This window comes from Pelodiscus sinensis, chromosome 16 (assembly GCF_049634645.1).
Source record: "Pelodiscus sinensis isolate JC-2024 chromosome 16, ASM4963464v1, whole genome shotgun sequence".
Taxonomy (NCBI): Eukaryota; Metazoa; Chordata; order Testudines; family Trionychidae; genus Pelodiscus; species Pelodiscus sinensis.
The window spans coordinates 33,978,014-33,999,393 of record NC_134726.1 but is presented as its reverse complement, the minus strand read 5'-3'; the positions used below and the strand labels follow the sequence as shown (position 1 = coordinate 33,999,393).

At 62.9% G+C, this 21,380-nt stretch overlaps 1 protein-coding gene across 1 annotated transcript in view; it reads right to left on the bottom strand.

Annotated features, from left to right (window-relative positions):
* Positions 1–21,380, bottom strand: part of MYO15A (myosin XVA) — an 82,654-nt gene that overhangs the window by 35,520 nt on the left and 25,754 nt on the right. The window contains exons 24-42 of the mRNA XM_075899761.1: positions 19,873–19,926; positions 18,285–18,366; positions 17,138–17,268; positions 15,870–15,965; positions 14,376–14,611; positions 13,654–13,832; positions 13,072–13,144; positions 12,338–12,529; positions 11,579–11,691; positions 11,081–11,172; positions 10,101–10,215; positions 9,488–9,531; positions 6,985–7,039; positions 6,099–6,237; positions 5,828–5,924; positions 5,360–5,483; positions 2,899–3,020; positions 1,518–1,577; positions 479–554 (exon numbers count right to left, since the gene is read on the bottom strand). Coding sequence (XP_075755876.1) covers positions 479–554; positions 1,518–1,577; positions 2,899–3,020; positions 5,360–5,483; positions 5,828–5,924; positions 6,099–6,237; positions 6,985–7,039; positions 9,488–9,531; positions 10,101–10,215; positions 11,081–11,172; positions 11,579–11,691; positions 12,338–12,529; positions 13,072–13,144; positions 13,654–13,832; positions 14,376–14,611; positions 15,870–15,965; positions 17,138–17,268; positions 18,285–18,366; positions 19,873–19,926 — 2,080 coding nt within the window. The remainder of the gene's footprint in view (positions 1–478; positions 555–1,517; positions 1,578–2,898; positions 3,021–5,359; positions 5,484–5,827; positions 5,925–6,098; positions 6,238–6,984; positions 7,040–9,487; positions 9,532–10,100; positions 10,216–11,080; positions 11,173–11,578; positions 11,692–12,337; positions 12,530–13,071; positions 13,145–13,653; positions 13,833–14,375; positions 14,612–15,869; positions 15,966–17,137; positions 17,269–18,284; positions 18,367–19,872; positions 19,927–21,380) is intronic.

Below are 21,380 nucleotides of genomic sequence, written 5' to 3'. Positions count from 1 at the left end.
GTGAGACCCCCCCCACCCCGAGAGACATGTCAGGGGCTGGTTCCCCCTCCTTGGATCTGCTGCGGGGGCAAGTGAATCTGGGTGGGGGCCCAGAGGGAGAACAAAGGCCTCCCGGCGGGGGGGAGCTCTGCTTCCTGCTGCGCTACAGCCCCAGCCAGAAGGGCTGTGTCCCACCAGCGTGCACGACGGCTCCCTGTCGCTGCCGGGGACCCGACCTTCCCGTGGGGGATGGGATACCCCTAATGCCCAGGGCAGGTCAGAACTAGTGACACTCGGCTCCCAGCTCAGACCAGCCCCGGCCCGAGGGGTGAGAGGCTGCTGGGGCCAAACCCAGCCCACTGCACGCCGTGGCAACCTCACGCACTACACAGACCTGCCCCAAGGAACAGCAGGGAGATGGGGCTGGAGAGAAGAGCCCCCCCCCTCCCAGCGGCCCCTCGGCCTGACGCAGGACTCAGTGGGCCGGGCCGGGCGTTACCGAAGAGGGATCTCATGCGCAGTCGCTCCTCCGGGGAGATCCTGAGGCAGGCTTCGGAGAGCGTGTCGTGGAAGATCTGAGGGGGGAACCCGCCATGTTGGCATTAGCAGCTTCAGAGCTGAGGCCTCTGTGTCCCCGATGCAGCCGCACTAACTCCTCCTTGTAAGCCCCATCCTGCGCCCATCGGCTGCCATGGGGCAGGGAGCAAGAACACCCGCCCGGGCACCCGCAGCCTCTCAATGCTGCTGCTGAACTGGCCGGAAGCGGCAGTTTGCCTGAAACAAACCCCTCCCGTCCCAGCAGGTGTTGAACCTGCTGGGAAAAGGCTCGGCGGGTTCCTAGCCCATCTGCATATAAAGGAGGTGGGAGCGGCTCTCTACAGAGGACCTAGGGTGTGGGCTGAGCAGTCCTCAGGGAGGAACCGTGGGAGCAACCCAGTCTGGGGGCAAGGCCTGGGCTGGATCCAACATTCCTGCTGTGACTAAGGCCAAGTCCTAGCAAGGGACTGAGCAGTTCTGAGCCACTACAGCTGGTGTGGCCAAGGCTTGCTCCTGGGGGCGTTGCTGAGCAAAGGGGGGGGGGGGGCATTTCCTGCAGACTGGGAAACAGATGCCACCAGACACACGTATAGTAGGTCTGGGATCCCCTTCCCAGGGTCTGCCTGGACCCAGGTCCCCCCTTACCCCCCCATGCACCTCCAGCCAGCCCAGGCTCCGAGGGAATCAAAGCAGCCTGAGCAGCTACCGTGCTGACTTTCTCAAATGCTCCCCGCTGGGGATCAAAAGGCACTTTCCAAATGTTCATTAGCCCTCGCAGCCCCCCTTGGGGCACGGTCCCTGTTATACGGAGGGGAAAGGGAGGCAGAGAGAGGGGCTGGTTCACTCAAGTACCCACGGGGAATGTGACCAGGCCACGGACCGAACCCAGGAGTCCTGACTCCCAGCCCTTGGCTTTAAGTCGGGAACCAAAACGACTCTTCTGCTCTTCTAACAGAGACCGCTCACAGCAGGGACACCGTGCGCGGAGCCTGGGGCCTCACCTGTCTGAAAAGGAGATCCAGTAACCAGGGGTTGTTGATGCTCTCCTTTGGATAGAACACCTGCCAGGAAAGAGACCCCAAGGGTCTGTTAGCGAGCAAACCCCTCAGTCTGTGCTCCACATTGCTGAGCACAACGAACCCGGCGGGAGTTTTAAAAACAGGGGGAGGGGGTGCGGGGGGGGGGGTTCATTAGTCCCTTCATTGCACTCAAAGCAGGCCAGGCCTTTGGGGTGACATTTCCAAAAGTGACGATGTACCTTAGCACCTAAGTCCCATCGAGTCCTAAATGCCGACGCCACTTTGGAAAACGGGACATCGGCTCCTACGTCTTTTAGGCACCTTTGAAAACGTTACCCCAAAACTCGTCCATTGCACTTACCAGGGATTGCGTCAGTGACTGCGGCAATTAAAGACGGGAAAACGCACAAAGCTCGCCCTCTTACTAACCTGGGGAGCTGTGGATCTTTTTAATTTGAATAAAGAACTTAAATGTTAGGCCTAAAGTCCCTGAGCTCTTCTCTTGCAAGCCAGAGAACTTTTCATGGACAGTATACAGCACAGCCGAGAGGCAGGCAGCACAGCCGAGAGGCAGGCAAGGGACAACTTTTGAGGTGCACAGATATGACAGATGGCATCTGGTCCTGATCCCTGACAGGAACCCCTGGGAGCTGCCATATCTCTTGAAGCCCCCTCCTCTTCCCTTTCACTCGGTATTGCGGCTTGCAAATGCTCCTTCCCTTCTCAATTTCTAAAGAAACCCACGGCCGCCAGCTCTGCGCTGAACACTCGCTCCTCAGGAGAGAACGGACACTGAAATGCACTTGCCAGAGAGGTGGGAACAATTTTTGGAGAGGGCCCCTCCCTTATTTCTGTCCAAGCCCCTCCCAGCCCCACAGTAGGGACTTTGCATGTAGGGCTGGGGGCCAGGATCCCAGACCCAGCGGCTGGGCAGGGGCCTGGCAGTAGGGCCAGTAGCTGAGCGGGCCCCAGGGCTGGCGACTGAGCTCCTGTGCTTAGGTCTGGCAGCTGAATGGGTCCCGGGGCTGGAAGTGGCGGCCACAGGAGAGGTACAGCAGGGTCAGCATCCAGAAGCCTGGGTGGCAGGGGCACGGAGCTGGCATCCGGGAACCTGGGAAGCAGGGGCATGGGGCTGGGATGCCGCAGCACCCTCCTCCCGCACCCCTACTTTCCGCGCTTATGGCATTTGCGCCTTAACAGCCACTAGATGGCCCGGTTCCTCCGCAGAAAGAGACAAACGGTGATTTTTCAGGCCAGCTCTTTCCACCATCAGGGTCTGGCCTGGGTGTTGATGTCCCCTGGCCCTGTGGGTCAGATGGGAGAGGGAGGAGGGGACCGCGTGGATCCCTGCCTGGGCAAGTACCTCTTTCCGGATGTATATTTTCCAGGACACGTTGCGGTAGGTGTAGAACTCCTTGCTGCAGCACCGGTGCAGCTGCGTCTGGACCTGCTCCTGCTCGCCTGGGAGCTCCCGGGAGACTGCGACTGAAAAGAGCCACAGCAGAGAGCTCACGGGCAGCTGAGGTGCTGTGGCTGCAGGAGGCAACCGGCTAGCTAGGCCACGGCTATTTCATACTGCACTGGGGCAAATCAGGCCTACGCTATCCAACCAACGTAACCTGCCGTCTCCTAGTCTCTGGGCACTGCACAGCCTTCATTGCATTTCTCCTCCCAAGTCCCTAGGCTAGGGGCACAGCAGTGCTGGGATCACCTCCAGGAAAGGAAGGCAAAGTGACTTGTTCAAGGTCACACACAGAAAGTCTGTAGCAGAGCAGCAAACTGAACTGGGATTTCCTGAGTTCTCAGGCAGTGCACTAACCACTGCACCAGCCTTCCACTACCAGCTGGTATTGGTGCAGCTATGTGTGTGGTACAGCTGACAAGTTTCTGCCTCCTCAGGGGCTCTGGCATGTGCAAGGGTACTGCCCAGACTGTTTCTTCTCCCCTGTTCCACGCTGTGCGCAAGCTAACATCCTCTGCACCAGGAACAGTTCACCCACCACTAAAATGCAGCCACTTCTGGAGTGGAAGGCAGCAGCTATGTAACTGCACACAACACCACCACTCAGAATTCACCCAGCACTGAAAGGCAGTCACCTCTGGGGTGGAAGGCAGCAGCTGTGTAAGAACAACATTGCACAACTGTTTACTACAGAAGTGATGGAGAAGTCCACGTCCAACTGAAATTGCAGGGGGAATTTAGGGCCGTAGGATGTCATTACTCGAGGGGGAATTTACTCTAATCCCAGGCTCAGCTCTTGCAGAAGATACCAAGGGATCCTTAATGGCCATAAACCATCAGGAGTTTGGCTTAATTGCTCTTCAGAAATGGTGCAATACTCTCTCCTGAGGCGCTGGGGAGGGCGGGACTTTGCTTCCTGATCCCATCAGGAGTTTGAGCATATGCCCAGGAACATGAGGACCTAGTCACTTCCTCCTGCCTAGTGTCACAGGAAAACCCACTCCTCTGAAAGTACCCTGGGCCCCTGGCCTCGCCACTGAGCAGAGGTGCTCTGGGATTGAATGCCAGCTGTTCACGGCCCAGTCTGATCCATGTCTCGGGTCTCTGGACCATCGGATTTGCTTTCACTCACTCCTGCAGGTTTCCTATCCTGGCCTCTACAAATGTCTACGGTCGGATGACCATGTAAGGCTAATCTCCCTGACTCTTGGCCAAACTCCTATTAAGGACGCCTGCCCAGGCATACATCAATGCTTCCTGTCTCAGGAGAGATTCAAATGCTGCCCTGCTGATCAGAGGACTGCTCACAGCTAGGTTTTGTTTTTACTGGTGGTGCGCATTCACATAGGCCCCAGTGCACATAACATTATTCCACACATGAATCATAGAGCTGGAAGAGACCTCAGAAGGTCATCGAGTCCAGCCCCCTGCCCACGGCAGGACCAACCCCAACTAAATCAACCCAGCCAGGGCTTTGTCAAGCCGAGACTTTAACACCTCTAAGGATGGAGATTCCACCCCCTCCCTAGGGAACCCATCCCAGGGCTTCACCACCCTCCTAAGGAAATAGTTTTTCCTAATATCCAACCTAGACCTCCCCCATGGATGGAAAAGATTAGAGGGAACATTGGTGTACACCCCCAATCGGCTGAAGATTTCATGGGGTGCAAGTTACCCACTCCTCTAGGCTCTCTGGGACACCCCTCTGTCCTGGCAGCTCTCTGCTCCATCAGACTCTCATCCCAAGCCCATCGCCATGGTAACCGATCGCCTTGCGTGTGTATAGCTACCGCCTCGTCGGCCTAACGTGAGCAATTTAATAGCCCAGGGACCCGCGGGCGCATCCAGTGGCTCAGCATTTTCCTAGCTTGCAAAATGCGAACGTGCATGGACAATGCCAAAGGGTCATTTGGGGGCGGGTAGCAGCAGCAGCAGCGAGCGGGGTCCGAGGGTCCAAACAGGCCTGATCTGGAGCCGTTGAAAGTCGGGTGGCAGTGGAGCGAGACCTTGGCAGGGCTAAGGTCTCTACCAGGCTCTCTGCACACTGTCCTGCATTTTGCTTCAACTACCCCAGACTAACACGGCTACATTTCTATCACTACTCTGCACACTGGGCACTGCTCTTAGGGCCAGGCCCACGGGGCTCTCTGGAGGATGGGCCTGCTGAATCAGAGGCATCTCTGGCTTCCGACAGGCCAGGGCTAAGCTGACCAGGCCCGTCAGTACCGACAGGCTTTCCCATCACTTCCCGGCAACGCGCTCCTGGCCGGGGGAAGCGATGGGCCCAGAACCTGGCAGGACAGCGTGAGGCTCCGGCGTCCAGCCCTGAGCCCCGGAGCTGCACAGCCTCTCGTGCTGTTACCTGGAGGCGACGCAGGAAAAGACCTGGCCACGGCAGCCGGCGGGGGAATGGCGGCTGGGGACAGCGGCAAAGGCCTCCTGATGCTGGTAACCGGCTTCACCATGGCTACTGTCTCCTTGGGCACCTACAACACAGAGGTGGAGACCAGCTTCCTGGGAGGGGTCTGGCGATTTCCCCAGCCTGGGGGGCTCTCCCGTCAGACCCATGGGCAGGAGTGGGGGACACTCCCTGGCCCTGGGGCTCAGTGGCCAGCCAGGGGCCATGCTCTCCCCGGGAGTCCTGTCTCTGATCCCAGCCGCAGGGACTGCCGGGGGTAACCCCGAATGCTCAGCTACACTCAGAGCTGCGCCCCATGCTGCTGCCTTCGCCAGGCCAGCAGCCGGCCTCTCCGGCCACTCTCCCCCTCCTCCCCCCAGGCTATCGACGGGGAGAGCAGCCGCCTGTGCCTTCAGACCAGCATGTTCCTACCGGGGCCCTCGGCGTCCCTGACATCTGCCCCTTTAAGATCCTCAGGGCCTCCTCATGGGGATCCCTCTTCTTCACAAAGACCTTTCCGCCTTCCTTCCTGCAGAGACAAAGAGCCGGGGCCAGTCAGGGGCAGAGACACAATACAGCCCTGGGCCCTCCAGCAGCCGGTGCGCCAGGCCTCAGCCCAAGCTAAAAGCTTTGGTGCAGGGTCAGAGGCTGCTGCTGGAAGGGGCTGGAGCAGTCGCAGGCATCTGGTGGCCCAGGGTCTCACCTGATGGGCTCGGGGGGCCGGGCAGGCCGCTGGCACTGCTTGATGATGTTCCTGATGTGCTGTGTGGGCTCGGGCAAATGCTGCGCGTTCAGTTTGGCCGGCCGCACCAGCTCCCCGGCCCGCAGCCTGGAGGCAGGAGCTGTAGTGGAGGCAGGGAGCAAGGGAGGGGGGGGACTGGGTTGAGACTCTCGGGGGGCGGGGGGGGGCAAGCTCCAGCCCTGAAATCTGGCCCCCTGCCCCTGAGGAGGGGAAAGGCGCCTGCTTCGGTTTGCAAGGCTCAGGCTACGATTCTGTCCAGCACCATGCACAAGGACCCGTGGGCCGCCCCTCACTGCTGGGCTTTTCTCTCCCCTTTGCAGGCGTCTTCCCCCCCGCAGGGGCCTTGGCTCTGGGACATGCCCTGCAGAGCAGTCCCGGCGGCCTGCCCAGCCCTTTGCCCCCTTCACATGGCGCGGGCAAGCCCTGCCCGCTGCTCTCACAGCTTTCCCCCAGGCCAGCAGCCCCAGCTCGGTCCATGCTTCCCGACCTGCCGTCCCCATCTCCTGCGAGTCACGGCTTCCTTCCCGCCCTGCCCCCAAACCTCAGCTGGAGCACCTGCCCGGCTGCCTCCCGTACCACCCGGGGCTCCCCTCCCAGCTCTGCTGATGCGCCTCACTCCCAACCCACAGCCCTCCTAGCCCTAGGGTGGGTCATTTTCAAATCACAGCAGCAAACTAGACCCTAAACCACGCTCCCTGATGGGCTGAGCCAGGTCTCCAAAGCCCATGGCACCACTATGCGCCGTGATGTGGCGTCAGCGTCTCCTGAGGGCTGCCCGGCGCGGGGGGGTCAGTGTGAGCGCCCAACCCAAGACAGGAGGTTTCTCCGGGGGGGGCTGATTCCTTACCAGCTTTCTGCAGGAGAGCCGCCGTCCTGGCAGGAGTCCCGCTCACAGCTGCCCTCTGGCCAGGGGGAAGGAGAAGGAGCGTGTTACATCGGCAGGCCGGTTTCTGAAGCGCCGCTCTAGGAATTCTGTGTGTTATGCAGGTGGCCAGGCTACGGAACCCCTGAAAACTCCCTGTCCAGCTGCTACCGCGGCTGCTCTTTCCTCAGGGTCTTTCACTCCAAAGCACTTATCGGCTGTAGAGCAGGGGTGGGGAACCTCGGCCTGCCCTGGTTTGCCTGGATCCAACCCCCAAGACTCAGTTTCCCCCCCCTGCATTGGGGAGCCCATACTGGTGCTCCATCCGCCCCCCTCCAATGCCCCACTGTGAGGCTGCTGCACACACAATCTACTAGGCTGGGCTCCCCCAGGCTCTGGTGTGCGAGGGGAATGTGGGGAGCGTCTTTTCCTCTCAGTCAGGGGTCACGTTTTTGTTTTGTTTTGTTATTTGCTTCTCACTTGTGTGCAGCCCCCGACTGACTCAAAAAAAGTTCCCTGCCCCTGCCATAGAGAATCATTTTATCCTGCCCTGAAATGCAGCTGCCTCTGGGCGGGAGGGGGCCAAGCAGCCCAGTGCGCTGTAGAACAAGGCACTTCTGGCCCACGCAGGCAGTAAATGCCTCGTCTTTCCTCCTCTGCCCCGGGGAACTTTAACCTCTTCCCAGAGCAATGAGGGGCTGGGACGGGGGGCGTTTAAGGCTCCATCATAATATTTCCGCCATAGAAAACTGCCCAGAGTGGAGACATTACTACAGGCATGGCCAGGAGATATCCGGGGATGCCCAGGATCCAAGACCTCTGGGAGGCAGAACACTCTGAGACTCTCTCAGTACCCAGCCCCACCACCTGACGCTGGGGGCAGGAAACAAAACGGAGCGTCGTCAGCTGAGAATGCAGAGGGGACCCAGGAAGCTGACAGGAATCGCCAGGGGATCGGGCCAGGACGTGGGGGCCGTGACCTCACACGGGGCTTGGATAGTCACCACAGGTCGGGGCTCCCTGAGTCGGGATGGGTGGGAGATGGGGTACAGCAGGCTGGGCACGGCAGCCTCCCAGCTGGTAAGTCATTGGTGGTGGCGCCCAGTCCCAGCCGGGTGAGCTGCTCCTGGGTGTTCCCTCCCGGGGTGCGAGCAGGGCCCGGTGGGGGATGGTTTGGGCCAGCGGGGCTGTAACAGGAAGAGGATTGTGCCCACGTGCCTGGCCAACGGGCTACGCGTCCTGCTGCCTGTGTGGTGGGCTCTCCCGTCACCGGCCCGGCTTGCCAGCTGGGCTGGGTCCCTGTCAGCTCAGCTGAGGGGCAGGAGTGTTGTGACGTCCGAATATAAACACCGAATATCGCTCACTGTGGAGCCACCGGTACATCACCCCAGAGTGTCCATGAGAAAGTTTAACTCCCCGCCACTTTCCTATGCGGTGCCTAAGAATCATTTGCAGCTGTGCAGCCCCGGGGAGGGGAACATTGAAACCTCAAAGTCCCTGGGGCCCGCCCTCTCCAGCGCCCCCTTATGGCTGGGGCCCGCCCTCTCCAGCGCCCCCTTGTGCCTGGGGCCCGCCCACTCCAGCGCCCCCTTGTGCCTGGGGCCCGCCCTCTCCAGCGCCCCCTTGTGCCTGGGGCCCGCCCTCTCCAGCGCCCCCTTGTGCCTGGGGCCCGCCCTCTCCAGCGCCCCCTTGTGTCTGGGGCCCGCCCTCTCCAGCGCCCCCTTGTGTCTGGGGCCCGCCCTCTCTAGCGCCCCCTTGTGCCTGGGGCCTGCCCTCTCCAGCGCCCCCTTGTGCCTGGGGCCTGCCCTCTCCAGCGCCCCCTTGTGCCTGGGGCCCGCCCTCTCTAGCGCCCCCTTGTGCCTGGGGCCTTCCCTCTCCAGCGCCCCCTTGTGCCTGGGGCCTGCCCTCTCCAGCGCCCCCTTGTGCCTGGGGCCCGCCCTCTCTAGCGCCCCCTTGTGCCTGGGGCCTTCCCTCTCCAGCGCCCCCTTGTGTCTGGGGCCCGCCCTCTCCAGCGCCCCCTTGTGCCTGGGGCCCGCCCTCTCTAGCGCCCCCTTGTGCCTGGGGCCTTCCCTCTCCAGCACCCCCTTGTGTCTGGGGCCCGCCCTCTCCAGCGCCCCCTTGTGTCTGGGGCCCGCCCTCTCCAGCGCCCCCTTGTGCCTGGGGCCCGCCCTCTCTAGCGCCCCCTTGTGCCTGGGGCCTTCCCTCTCCAGCACCCCCTTGTGTCTGGGGCCCGCCCTCTCCAGCGCCCCCTTGTGTCTGGGGCCCGCCCTCTCCAGCGCCCCCTTGTGCCTGGGGCTCTGCCCAGCCCAAGTGCCCCGGTGACTCTCCCGGCAGGGATTTACGCCTCTCGAAGGCGCTGGGCTGGAATCGTCAAGGAAAAAGCTGCCCAGCCCTGGCAGGATGGACAAACATCCCAGCACGCGCGGGCTGCATCACATCTCAGTGCTGCCTCCTGCTGGGCCCCCCCGCCTGCCCCGCCCCCACTGACCTGGATAGGGTCCCGCCGCAGTTCCAGGGTGGATTCCTGCAAACCTGCAAGGGCAAAGAGGAGGGAGCTGGGAGCAGGAAGTGCTTGGCGTCCCAGGCGCGTGCAGGGGAGGGCGAGTCCAGCAAAGGCCGGAGCCTGGCCGTGTGCACACAGCCTCGCTGGGGCTGCGGCGGGCCCAGGGCATGGACCCAGAGAGGACAGAGTCACTGGGAAAGCTGGGGCAGAGTGCGCAGCCCAGTGACTCAGGAGCACTCTGCTTCACTCTCACCTGGCTCCTCGCGTCCATGGCTGCAAAGAGCCCTCTCCACCTTTCCTTGGCCCCGCAGCGCCGCCCCTCCCTTACCAGCCAGGGCTGGATCCTGTCTGAACTATGCTCCAAAAAGTCCCGTATTCTGCAGCAGGGAGACTCGCTAATGGACCGTCCTGGGGGCAGCCATACAGGCACGTCGCTCCCAGCGCCCTCATTGCAGGAGGGCTACGGATATGGGAATGGCCTTGTTGAGCTCCCCATCTGCCCTGCTGGCCCGTGGCAGAGCTGGGACTATAATCCAGGAGTCCTGCCTCCCGCCCCCCATTTCCCCAGGCACGGCCACGGGGCTCTGCCCACACTCACCGGTCTCCCTGGGGGCCCTGGCGCGGCTTTGGTCCACGCTGCTGTTGCTGCTCCCACCTCCGACCTGGCCTCCTCCTTTCATCTTGCGGGAGACAGCCGCCGGCTTCTCCAAGTCCTGGCGCCGGCGGGAGGCAGGAGTGGAGCAAACAAAGGGCGGACAGTGGCGGGGTGGGAGCTTTGGGGGCAGGCTGGAAAGTGATCCCTGCCATGGCAGACAGTGCCAGGGAACATCCGGGCCAGGGAGATCAAGTGACAGCTCCGTCCCCAGTCACGCTGCGCTCGCAATGGGTGGGTAGGGAGCAAACGTGATCTCGGCCCCGGGATTGTTGTAACAACTGCGGTCCCGTGTCTCCGAGCTTCTCCCAGGGCCACTTGTCCCCAGGCCCCACTTGCGGGGCCCAGCTAATGGTTCCGCCACCCTTGAGGTGGGCATGGGCCCCAGCCAGCCTTCCTGACTGCCGTGTAACCGGGCCCCTTCCTGCTGCCCGGCATGGCACAGGAGACAAGAACCTCACCCCAGAACATCACAGCAGGTGAGGTTTAGACAGCACCTGTCAAGCCTCCTGTTAGGGAAATGCAGCCACCTCTGGGGTGGGAAGGAAGTGGGAGAACAGAGGCCACCACCCAGCCTCGTGGGGTCTTTGGGGCCCACACAGGCCCTTAGGTCCCAGAGACTCAAAGGGAGCCACAGGCTGTTCAACCCCTCCCAACCCCAAAGCTCTCTGCTACCACTGGGGCAGGCGGCCTGGCTAGCAGACAGACCCTCCGGCCCTGAGAGTTTTCTGCTGTGGTTCTCTCCCCTATTAGACCCACGCTCCAAAGGGTCCCAGTGAAACTGCTGCAAGCCAGGGCCTCCCTTGGTCTAACTGTGGTCCTGACCTGGGCCATGTCCCTAGTAGCTGAGCCCCTCACGTCTTTCATGATCCCCCCCCCCCGTGAAGCCAGGCAGGCCCCCAAGCCCAATGGGGATCGGTCCTTACCCCATTCCCATAGGACAGCACTGGGTCAAACAGACTGTCCAGGTAGCGATCCAACCCCTTGTGCATTCGAGGTTCGCTGACGGTGTCAGAATCTGCCAGCAGGGACACGACAGGCAGAGTCAGGCAAAGGGGAAGGTGTTGCTGGGGTTTGACCGGAGGCGTGTGGCTGGCTAGTAATTCCACCCTGAACCTGCCTGCACACCAGAGTCTACAGCTGACCCTGGTGACACTGATCTCTGCAGGCGAAAGGGGTGTGTGGGACTAAATCGCATGCTTCATGGCATCTGCCCATCACCACCCAGGTCAGGAAGGTCCCCTCTCCCCCCCACCCCCAGGAGTGGTCCGGTGCATTATGGGAAGGGTGGCCTTTTTCTAAGGCCAAGGTGATTTCGAGCTGGGTTGTGAAGCGACCGGGAGAGACGTGGCCACGCTGCTTTGGCTGTGGAAAGAGGGGCCCGGTCTAAAGGAAGGACGCCCAGAGGAGAGCTGGACGCTTACCACGACAGTAATATCCCTCTGAGCCAGGGGTGTTTGGAGGTGGTCCCGTGGGGGCCTTGGTGAGCGGAGGGGGAGGGACTTCCTCATCCGAGTCCAAGCCCTGTCCGAATACTCTACAGAGAACAGGGAGGGGCACAGAGAGGGAACAGCTGTTTAACCTCCACCCCTGTTGCTCTCCCTTTGTCTGCTGGAGACGCCAGCCTGCTGCTGGTACCTTCGCGTTGGAGACACACGGAGGTGGAGACCCCGCATGCAGCCAGCTCTGAGGCCAGGCAAGGCTGCTGGGCCAGGCGGCAGGGCCGGTCTGCACCACGCTGCTCATGGGTTCAAGTCCCAGCCTGGCTGAAGGCTCCCATCAACTGCTGATCTCGCATCCCCCCCACTGTTCCTGGCTCCCAGTCCTATGCTCAGCTCCCTCCAGAGGCCACACCTCCTCTCCAGGCCACGCCTCCCTCTCCAGGCCACACCTCCTCTCCAGGCCACACCTCCTCTCCAGGCCACACCTCTTGCTTCTTGGAAGGCAGCTCCGGCGCATGCCATGGTGCGTATGCTGCACACTATGCAGCTGAATGATCAGGTGCTTCGAAAGGGCCCCCTGCATTGTTAGCCACCCCTTTACAGGGCAGGGCTGCTGTGGAGGGTGCCCAGAACCTCCGAGTGGCTCAGGAACAGGTCTGCCCATCCGGGAAGGGATTCAGGGTCTGATCCCCCCACAGCTGCTGCGGCCCACCCAGCTCCTCAGCAGCCCCGGGTACCTACGCGCTGGTGGCGCCGCTGCCCTCCTCCGCCCCTTCGGAAGCGATGATGAAATAAGATTTCTGCTTGGGGAAGCCCCGAGGCAGCTCCAGGTCGGAAACGAGGTCCAGGATGTAATCGTGCCCAGCCAGCTCGGCCCACTGGGCGCCGTCCTTCATGGAGACGGACCAGCCCCGCCAACCTTCTGTCAGCCCCCTGCCGGCAAAGCAAGGGCGCTGAGCCAGGAGAGTGCCCTCCCGTGGGGAGGGGAAGGACGCAGCGAAAAGGGGACAGGGCCAGTTGCCATGGGAGAAGCCCTGCCTGCTCAGCCCCCCTAGGTCAGGCCTTGGCCCTCCCGCGCTTCGTGCACCGAGACCCAGCAGCAGCTCTGATAATCCCACCCACATCAGAACAGGGCCCCGTGAGTTCCCCAGCCCGCAGCTGCTGGGACAGCCCACGGCCCTGCTGGGGAAGGGCTCGCTGCTTTACACATCGCAAGGGGTGGCATTCGGCTCGGGATGGGTCCTGGACCAGCCCCCTCGCTCCCCAGATCCACCTGAACACTGTCCCTCGGGATTCTGGATCCACACTGCGTCCCGCTGGTTAGTCACTGCTGCTCACGTGACCAGAGCTCCCCAGCCCTACCGGCTCTGCCTCGCACAGAGCCAGGACGCCCAAGGCCTTACAGTCCCTGTGGGACACGGAGCAGGCAGGTCCATAGGGCGGGAGGCGGGGAGGCAGGGCCAAAGCCCCCGTACCTGTGCTTCAGGACGTCTCCTGCCAGCTCCTCCCCGGTGCTCCAGGAATGGATGGGGCAGGAGAACTGGTCCCCTGGGAAGTTAAGAGCAGACCGTCAAATCGCTGCATGTTACCGAGCAGCCGAACCCCAGCGCTGCCCCACACCCCATGGGGGGCACTGTGTGTGCACCGCTAAAACTCACCCTGGGTGAGTAGGGAAAGGAAGGCCAGAGGCAGGCATGGGAACAGAGGATGGTTAAGGTGAAATGGGGGCTGGGGGCACCCAAATGTTGGGCTCCCCCAATTTACTGCACCCCAAACCCCCATCCCTCATCCCTGCCCAGATGGAGGTCTGCCTCGAAGGCCTGATCGGCCCTGCCTCCCTGCTTCCCCCACACCCTCTCTCGCCTTAGGGCCAGTCCCCTGAGATCCCAGACTCTGGGGAACCTTCTGCTCTCGCTGACCCCTGTGAGTCCCACTGAGCCGGGCGCCAGCCAGCCCCACCAGGGCAGCGGCAGAAACGCTCCTCGCAGCCCCCCTCGATCACCCCGCCCTGCTGAGTCTTGCCGGAGGCCCCCAGCTTCGTCCAGGAGGCCCCTCACCGTTGAAGCAGTAGACGTCCAAGGCCATGCTGGCTCGCTGCCTGCTGGCCGTCCACTCGAGCAGCGAGGGCGGGTAGGTGCGGGCCGCCTCGGGGCCAAGCTGGGACTTCAGCATGGCCCGCATCAGCTTGTGCTGGCACACCGGCCTGTAGCCGTCGAAGGCGTAGTCGGAAACAAACCTGCCCAGGGAGGATGGATGCCGTGGGCGGGGGCCGGGCCGGCCAGGCGAGTGTCTGCACAGCGGAGTCGCACCCAGCCCCCTTTGACTTTCCCTGACCCATCAGTGGCCTCTTGGGTGGGGCTCTCCAGGCAACGCTGGGGGCCACCTTCCACAATGGGGCCTGTCCAGGGCCGTCCCAACCGTTCCAGGTGCTGAGGGAACACCCTGCGTGAGGGCTGATGTCGCCCCCTACAGACCAGCCCAGGGATTACAACAGCTTACTGCTGCTGTCCAGCCAAAGGAGTTCCTGCTTTAGCTCCAGGGGTCCAAACCAGAGGGCTGGGGGTGGAAGGTTGAAGGTTTGAGCCCCGGGAGGAGCTGTATGTGTGGATGCCCTTGGCTCCCACGGGTCACTGGCAGGTAAGGAGGCTGGGAGAACTGGGACCATCAGAGAGATGGGATGGGCTGGATTTTTCAGAAGCACTGGGAACCCCGGGGAGCCGTGAGGCTCGGCCTTTCGCCGGCCTCCTCCAGGCTCCCTCCGGCCCTCTCCCCAGCTCACTTGAGCAGGTGTTTCTCCAGGCTGGCGGAAGGGGCGAAGCCGCTGAGGCAGGCGGCCAGGAGGAGCCAGCCCCGCTCCTCGTTGTTGACGTTGGTGTTGCGCCACACCTGGTTGGCGACCTGGGCCAGGAGTTCGTCCCGCAGGCCAGGCGCTGTGAGCCCGCGCTGCACGATGTAGTTCCCAAACAGGTCCTCCTGCACGCCGCCGAGCTGCGGGTCACCCATGAAGCGCAGAATCTACCGCCAGGAGACAGGGGATCCCGGGGGAGGGTCAGAAATCTCTCTGTCACGTCCCCCCGAAGCACAGACCGGCCCCCTTCTGGCCCCTGGATATTTCTCTCCTGGGATGCACCGTCAAGCTCTGTGGAGCCTCCCACGCTGCAGCTGCTGGCCCCAGCGCTGTGTCCGTGCCACGCCCAGCCCCTGCCTTGGTGCCGGGTCACCACCTCTCCTGGAGGGGGGCCAGGGCTGCTGCGAGCAGGGTGAGCCCGGGCAGGCCCCTATGCACAGCCTGGTGCAGGAGCTGGCCCCAGGGGAGAGGGAGGGGGAGCAGCCCTGGTCCTTTCAGAGCTGCAAGCTCAACACGGAATGGGCAGTGGGGTGCCCTGCGCTGCAGCGCCTCATCCCTGCCAAAGGTAGCCCCAAGCACAGCGGGCACCCACCTGCCGGTGCCAGGCTCCCCCCCTTCCCCACAGAGAAGGGCCCCATCTTCTCCCGCCCTCAGGGAGCCCCCCACCTTGCCAGGGAGGATGGTGCGCAGGTGCTGTAACTGCTCTTGACGGATCAGACTGGGAAGGGACCTCGGGAGGGGTCTAGTCCAGCCCCCTGCTCAGAGCAGGACCAGCCTCCACTCAACCATCCCAGCCAGGGCTTTGTCAAGCCGGGACTTAAACACCTCCAGGGATGGAGACTCCACCCCCTCCCTAGGGACCCCGTCCCTGTGCTTCCCCACCCGCCTAGGGAAATGGTTTGTCCTAATAGGCAACCTGTCCTCCAAGCCCCTCTCCTCCTGAACAGCTCCCTGCCCCACCTCCACCGCCCTGGGCCGGTTTCACCCCTGTGGAGATGGTGGGTCGAGAGCTTTACCACCACCAGCGTGGGCACCAGGCTGGCGCTGAGGAAGCCGCAGGGTCCCCTAGCAATGCTGGGCACTCCTGGCAGTCGTCTCTTCTCTGTCCCTGCTGAAAGGCCCCTTGGAGCACATGCCGAGGGCCAGGTCGGCAGAGTCAGGCCAGGGCTGGAGGCAGGACAGGAGGGGCTATCCCAGGCCTCCAGCCCAGACTGATTTATTGAGCTAATGCCTGTTGGCCACGAACCCTTCTACCCCTTGGATGGACCCGGCCTCCCTCCTCGCCCACCGCACTGACCCAGCCTCCCTCCCCACCCACCCGGCCTCGCTCCCCGCCCTCTGCGCCCACCCAGAGCCCAAGGAGAAGCTCTGGACAAACTGAGGCCAAGGGGACGAGACTGGGAGATGCTGTGAAGACCGACCTACCAGCTTGAACAGAGCGAGCGCTTCCTGCACCAACTCCTCCTCCAGCTGGGTCAGGGGGGAGGCCAGAGGCACGGTGAGCATCCCGAACAGTGGCTCCTGTGGGGCAACAGAGGGCAGGCGCATTGAGCGCTGTAGCAGGGATTCGCCACAGCTCAGGCGATGGGCACCAGGAGGGGCCCGGCCTGTTGAAAGGCCCAGCCTGGAACATTCTCCGGGGGCCAAAGTAACATGACGAAATCCCCTGGCACCGAGCTCCTCATCCTGGTCTGTTCACACGAAGGGAGAGAGGTGGGGCAGCACCTGGCTCTAGAAATAGCGAAGCACCGTGTGGGGCCACGCCACTTCCAGCAGACAGTAGAGACGCTGCAGCACCCCCAGATTTTGCACCCCACTGCAGGATCCCAGTCTCCAGCCCACGCCTGGGGTCCCTGCTGCAGCCTGCAGGTCCAGCCCCCAGTTCCAGAGAACCCCAGCTGTGGCCCCACTGCTTCTGGGGATACTGGCCACCGGTCTCTGTTGGTCCCAGAGCCCCGGGTGCCGAGGACTCTGCTGCAACCTGACCCTTGGCCCCCCCCAGTTGTGGGAAAAGAAACACAGGGGTGAGGCTCTGAATGAGCTGACAGGCTCTTTTGCCTCAAACTGTACAGGATTCTGGCACCCTGCTGCGTGCGGGAGACCCCAATGGCGCCGTGGGCTAGAAAAAGCCGGCTAGGACCCGGCAGGGGCTGAGCGAAAGCCAGAGATGCAGCCAGGTGAAAGGGGAACCAGTGCCACAGAGCAGCCCACTCGCTTTCTCCCCGCGGCGGGTTTTCTCTCAGCCACATCCCTTTAAGCTCAGACCCATTCACAGACGCTGCCTGGAACCCCTGGAATCCAAGCCTCAGCGCCCTCCAATGACCTGGTGCTCAGCATTCCACAGGATCTGACCCCGCCCCTGGGAGGTCAGTAAGCACCCTCAGCCCTGCTTTGCAAATGGGGAAAGCGTAGTTAAGTGACTTGCCCCAGGTCATGCAGTAAGTCAGTGGCAGAACTGGACTCCAACAGTCCTGATTCCCAGGCCCCTGCTCTAACCACTCCACCCTTCTCCCCAGATCTGGGAGAGCCCGGGAGCTCTGAGTCCCTGCACGCTCTCTAACCACTAGGGTTGACTCCCTCCCAGGTGTCCTGGCTTCTGGTCCCAGCTAACGACCGGCATTGCTCCCTCCCTCCACAGCCAGTTCTTCGGAGGGCACAGAGTGGCTCTGGGGGCTGCTCAGGGCCACCCTTACCTGGAAGTGGACCCGCACGTACTTGGCCATGGGGTAGTTGTTGATGTCGAGAGGCAGGGTGAGCTGGGAATCCACTTGCAGTGTGGGCACGGGGGCCAGTGCGACGCACTGAGCAGGCACCGGCGTGTGAGCTGGGGGACAGAGGCACCAGGAGTCAGTGGGGTCAGGAGGAGAAGAGGCTCCACCCCCCACCATTGGCTTATGACTAAGGGTGGGCAACAAACAGAAGCTCCCTGGGGTGTCTGAGCCTAGGATCCTTGGGCTGCGGGGCAAGGCAGGATCAACTCACCTTGGTGCAGCCGGGAGACTGGGCCAAGCTCCTTCTGGGTGGGGCAGAAACAGCGCTCACTGGTCTCTAGAGCCTCCTAGAGAGCAATCTGGCCCAACTAAACCCTACTGGGGAAACTGAGGCCCAGGGGCCAATGACAGAGCTGGGAATAGAACCCAGGCATCCTGACGCCCCGTCCCTTGCTCTAACCACTAGACAGCTAAGCCTAGGAGCCAGTCCGGCTGGCCCCCTGCTGCCAGCGCTCTGAGGGGGGCGAGCCTGCGCCAGTCTCTGTTTAGATGGCAGCTTGGCGCAGTGCTGCTGACTTGGGTAAGATAACAGCATCTGCCTCTAGCCGGCCTTTCTCCCTCAGCGCCCCAAGGCATTGGAGAGGCGGGAGACAGGCCCTTTTCCTCCGTGACTCCCAAGAGCGGCTGGCTAGAATCTGAGCCTACATTTAGGGAGCGCCTCACCTACCACTGCAGGGCAGCCACCTCTGGGGTGGAGTCTGGCGTCTGAGTTGCACAGGAGCAGGCAGACACTGAGCAGGGCGGTCTTGGGCTAACGCTCCTCAGGGCCTGTCCACAGAGACAGGAGGACAGCGCTGGTGAAGCCAGGCCCGGTCCACAACATTTTGGCCCCTGAGGCGGGGAGCTCAAATGACGGCCCCATGTCCCCTCACTTGGGCCAAAACTTTGAAAGGTCTCAATTCTCTGGGTCCTAGTGGTACCCCCCCCACAGCTCTTTGCCGTGACCTGCCTCAGTTTGCCTCGTGGTAAGGCCAGCCCTGGGTTAAGCTGCCTTTGCTAGTGGCCTGGAGCCCCACAGGACTGTTTGCTGCTGCTCCGGCCCAGCCCTCTGTGGGAAACGCGCACTTACCTGCCACCAGCTCCAGCAGCCCTGCCAGCTCCGCAGGGATTTCCAGGTGCGTCACATCCACCACCTCCCTCTTGGTCAGCTCCTGAGAGCAGAGCACAGAGACGCCGGTCAGCGCGCTATGGTCTGCCCATCGCCCTGCTCCAGCGCCGAGGCGGAGAGCTGGAGGCGCTAACCGGCTTCCCCACATCACCTCTCTGGGTCCAGTCCTCTGGGTGGCAGGCTGGGATGGACCAGCCTTGTCTGCATTGTGCTCCCAGAACAAGGGGTGCAAGTCAAGAGGTGCGCCCGGTGTGCCGCTCCGGCAAGAGCCAGGCTGGGGGCGCTGCTGAGAGCCAGGCTGGGGGCGCTGCTGAGAGCCAGGCTGGGGGCGCTGCTGAGAGCCAGGCTGGGGGGGCGCTGCTGAGAGTAGGCCGGAGCATGCACCACCGAGGCTACGTCTAGACTATAGGCTTTTGTCGACAGAAGTTTTGTCGACATGACAGCGTAGACGCAAAGGACAGTGGAGATGCAATAACGCCTTCTGTGGACAGAACTCTGCCGACAAAAGGCGTTATTCCTCGTAGAATGAGGTTTACAGCCGTTGACAAAACTGCTGAGTTGTGTCGACATTATGTCGCCAGAACCCAGTGGCAGTGCAGACGCAGGTATAGTTTTGTCGAGAAAAGTCCACTTTTGTTGACAAAACCCTGCAGTCTAGAGACACCCTGAGAGCTGGCTGGGGGGCGCCGCTGGGGGGGCTCGCTGTGCGCTCTCCCAGCCAGGCTCCTGGGGCTCCTGCTGCAGGCTGGCGTGAGTGGCCCTGCGCGTGCAGCCAAGTGAGGCAGGGGGGTAAAAGGGGCCCGCCAGGGTGCACTGCAGGGGAGGTGGGAAGGCTCCCAGCTGGGCTCCTGATGTGCATGCGGCAAGGCAGGGACCCGCCCCCCAGCCAGGTAATGATAACCTGGCAACGACTGGGACTGGCCCAGCCTCCCCCTACACACACCCCTGCCCTGAACCTCCCCCTGCACTCCCAGCCCCCTGCCCTGACTCCTGCATCCCACCTTCCAATCCCCTGCTTTGAACCCTCACACCCCCAACCCTGACTCCTACATCCTGCCACGTCCCTAGCCCTCCGCCCTGAGCCCCGTGCTCCGCCCCACACTTAATTCTTACAGATACTGCCCTGTCACAACCCGACCCCCTGCCCTGAGCCCCCTCCAAGCCCTGTGATAGGACAGTGCCTGTAAGAAATGTAAGTGACTGTCACCAGAACCCAGCCGCTGGAGATGCAGAGACAGCCACCGGCTTTACACCGTGGGGCCCTGAGCCTTTAGCGTCGGCAGGGCGGTGAGTTCAGCTGACACTGTGGGCAGAATGTGGCCCTGAACTGCTTCAGTGGGCAGCTGCCCTAATATGCACCCTCACCCACCACACACAGACACCCCCCCCACTGGCATGCGCCACCCCGCCTGCCAAAGCATGCCCTCCGCTCGTGCCAGCATGCGTGCACACTCCCATCACACACACACACACGCCAGTGCACTCACGCACCCGCCACGACATGCTAGACACGCGCCAGCAGGCCCCCCCGGCAGGCACCAGGCATTACCTGCTCGGCCTTTCTCTTCTCCTCCTCCGCCCGCCGGCGAGCCTCCTCCTTCCTCTGCAACCAGAGCACACGGAGACATGGAGAGCAGCAGCCAGTGGCCGTTGCCAGGGCCGGGTCCCTTGCCCGCTAGGAATCTGGTCGGGATGGGAGGGGCCCGGGAGGACGCGGCGGGAATGAAGCCAAACAGCCGGATGCTGGCTGGGGGCTCGACGGCACATGGTCGGGTTCCACTCCTGCCTGCCCCCTCGGCAGAGCTGAGAGCGCGGGGGCTGCAGGCTGGGATTGCAGGGGGAGGGGGCCCAGTCCCTGCCTGCACCAAGCCTGCCTCCATCCTCTCTCTCTCCTGCGTGCTCACCCTGGCGAAAGGCAGCAGGGGACCCTCCAGGCCCGTCACCCCGTGCTCGTCCCCGTCGCCCTGCCAAGCGGGGCTGGACGCTCTTGCCGGTTACTCACCCCGGCCTTGCCATCCAGCTGGAAGCGGACGCGCTTCATGGGCCCCGCCGGGTGCCCGCGCTGCTGCCCTGCCTGGGGCAGGGGACGTGCCCGTCTCGGCACAGCTGGCCAGGGCGGGACTCAGTGCTCGGAGGCGGTTGTGTGTGTTTGCCTGCGGAGCCGGCTAAGCCAAGGCTTAACCCTTCTGCGCCGGCGCCCGGGTGTTTGGCCGGGATCTCCGGCCCCAGCACAGCAGCTCTGAACTGGGGGAGCCTGGGCAGGGCTGGGCATGAGCACAGCTGGGGGCTCCTCACACGCAGGGAGGGGAACATTCACCCTGCAGCTCCCAGCCCATTCGTCCCATAGGCCGCAAGGGCCAGGCCTGGCTGGAGCTCCCTGGGCCCCACAGCTGGGGCATTCGGTAAGCCTGGACGCAGTCAGGATGCCCCAGCCCCCACTGCAGGGAGCACGGCTGGGAACCCTCTCCCTCTGCCCCATGCTGCTTCCATTCACCCTCTGCTCACGCTGGGTTTGCCCCCTGCCCGCAGGCGACAGCAAAGGTTCCTGAGTCCCCAGCCTGCAGGGACACACGCCCCCCGCCAGCACCGTGGGCAAGATCAGACACCTGGCCTGGTGTCTGCAGGGTGCTCAGCAGCTGGCTCGGGCCCACAGGATCCTGGCCTGGCCCACGGGACTGGCCCCCCGAGTCCAAGATCTGAAGCTGTTCCCTCTGCAATCTCCTCTCTCCAGCGGCTTGCGGGGATGCAGCATTGGGAGCCCCCCCCCCACTTAGGCAGACCGGCGCCTGGCCCATGTGACCGCCAGACAATGCCCCGGTGCTGCTGGGGCAAGAGCAGACCCCCCCCTTTCCAAGGCGCCATCCAGGTTTGGGCGAATTCAATCCATGTCGGTGTCAGAGTCCCAGCTGTTTTGCACAAGGACGCAGTGCAGCTGTCCCTGTGCAAAGCAGCTGTCACCCGCACCCACCCCGTGCGGCACAGGCCTATAGCAGCCAGGCGGCTTGACTGCACCTCGCACGGCGCCGGAGCCAGGACCTGCCGGCTCTACACGACAGG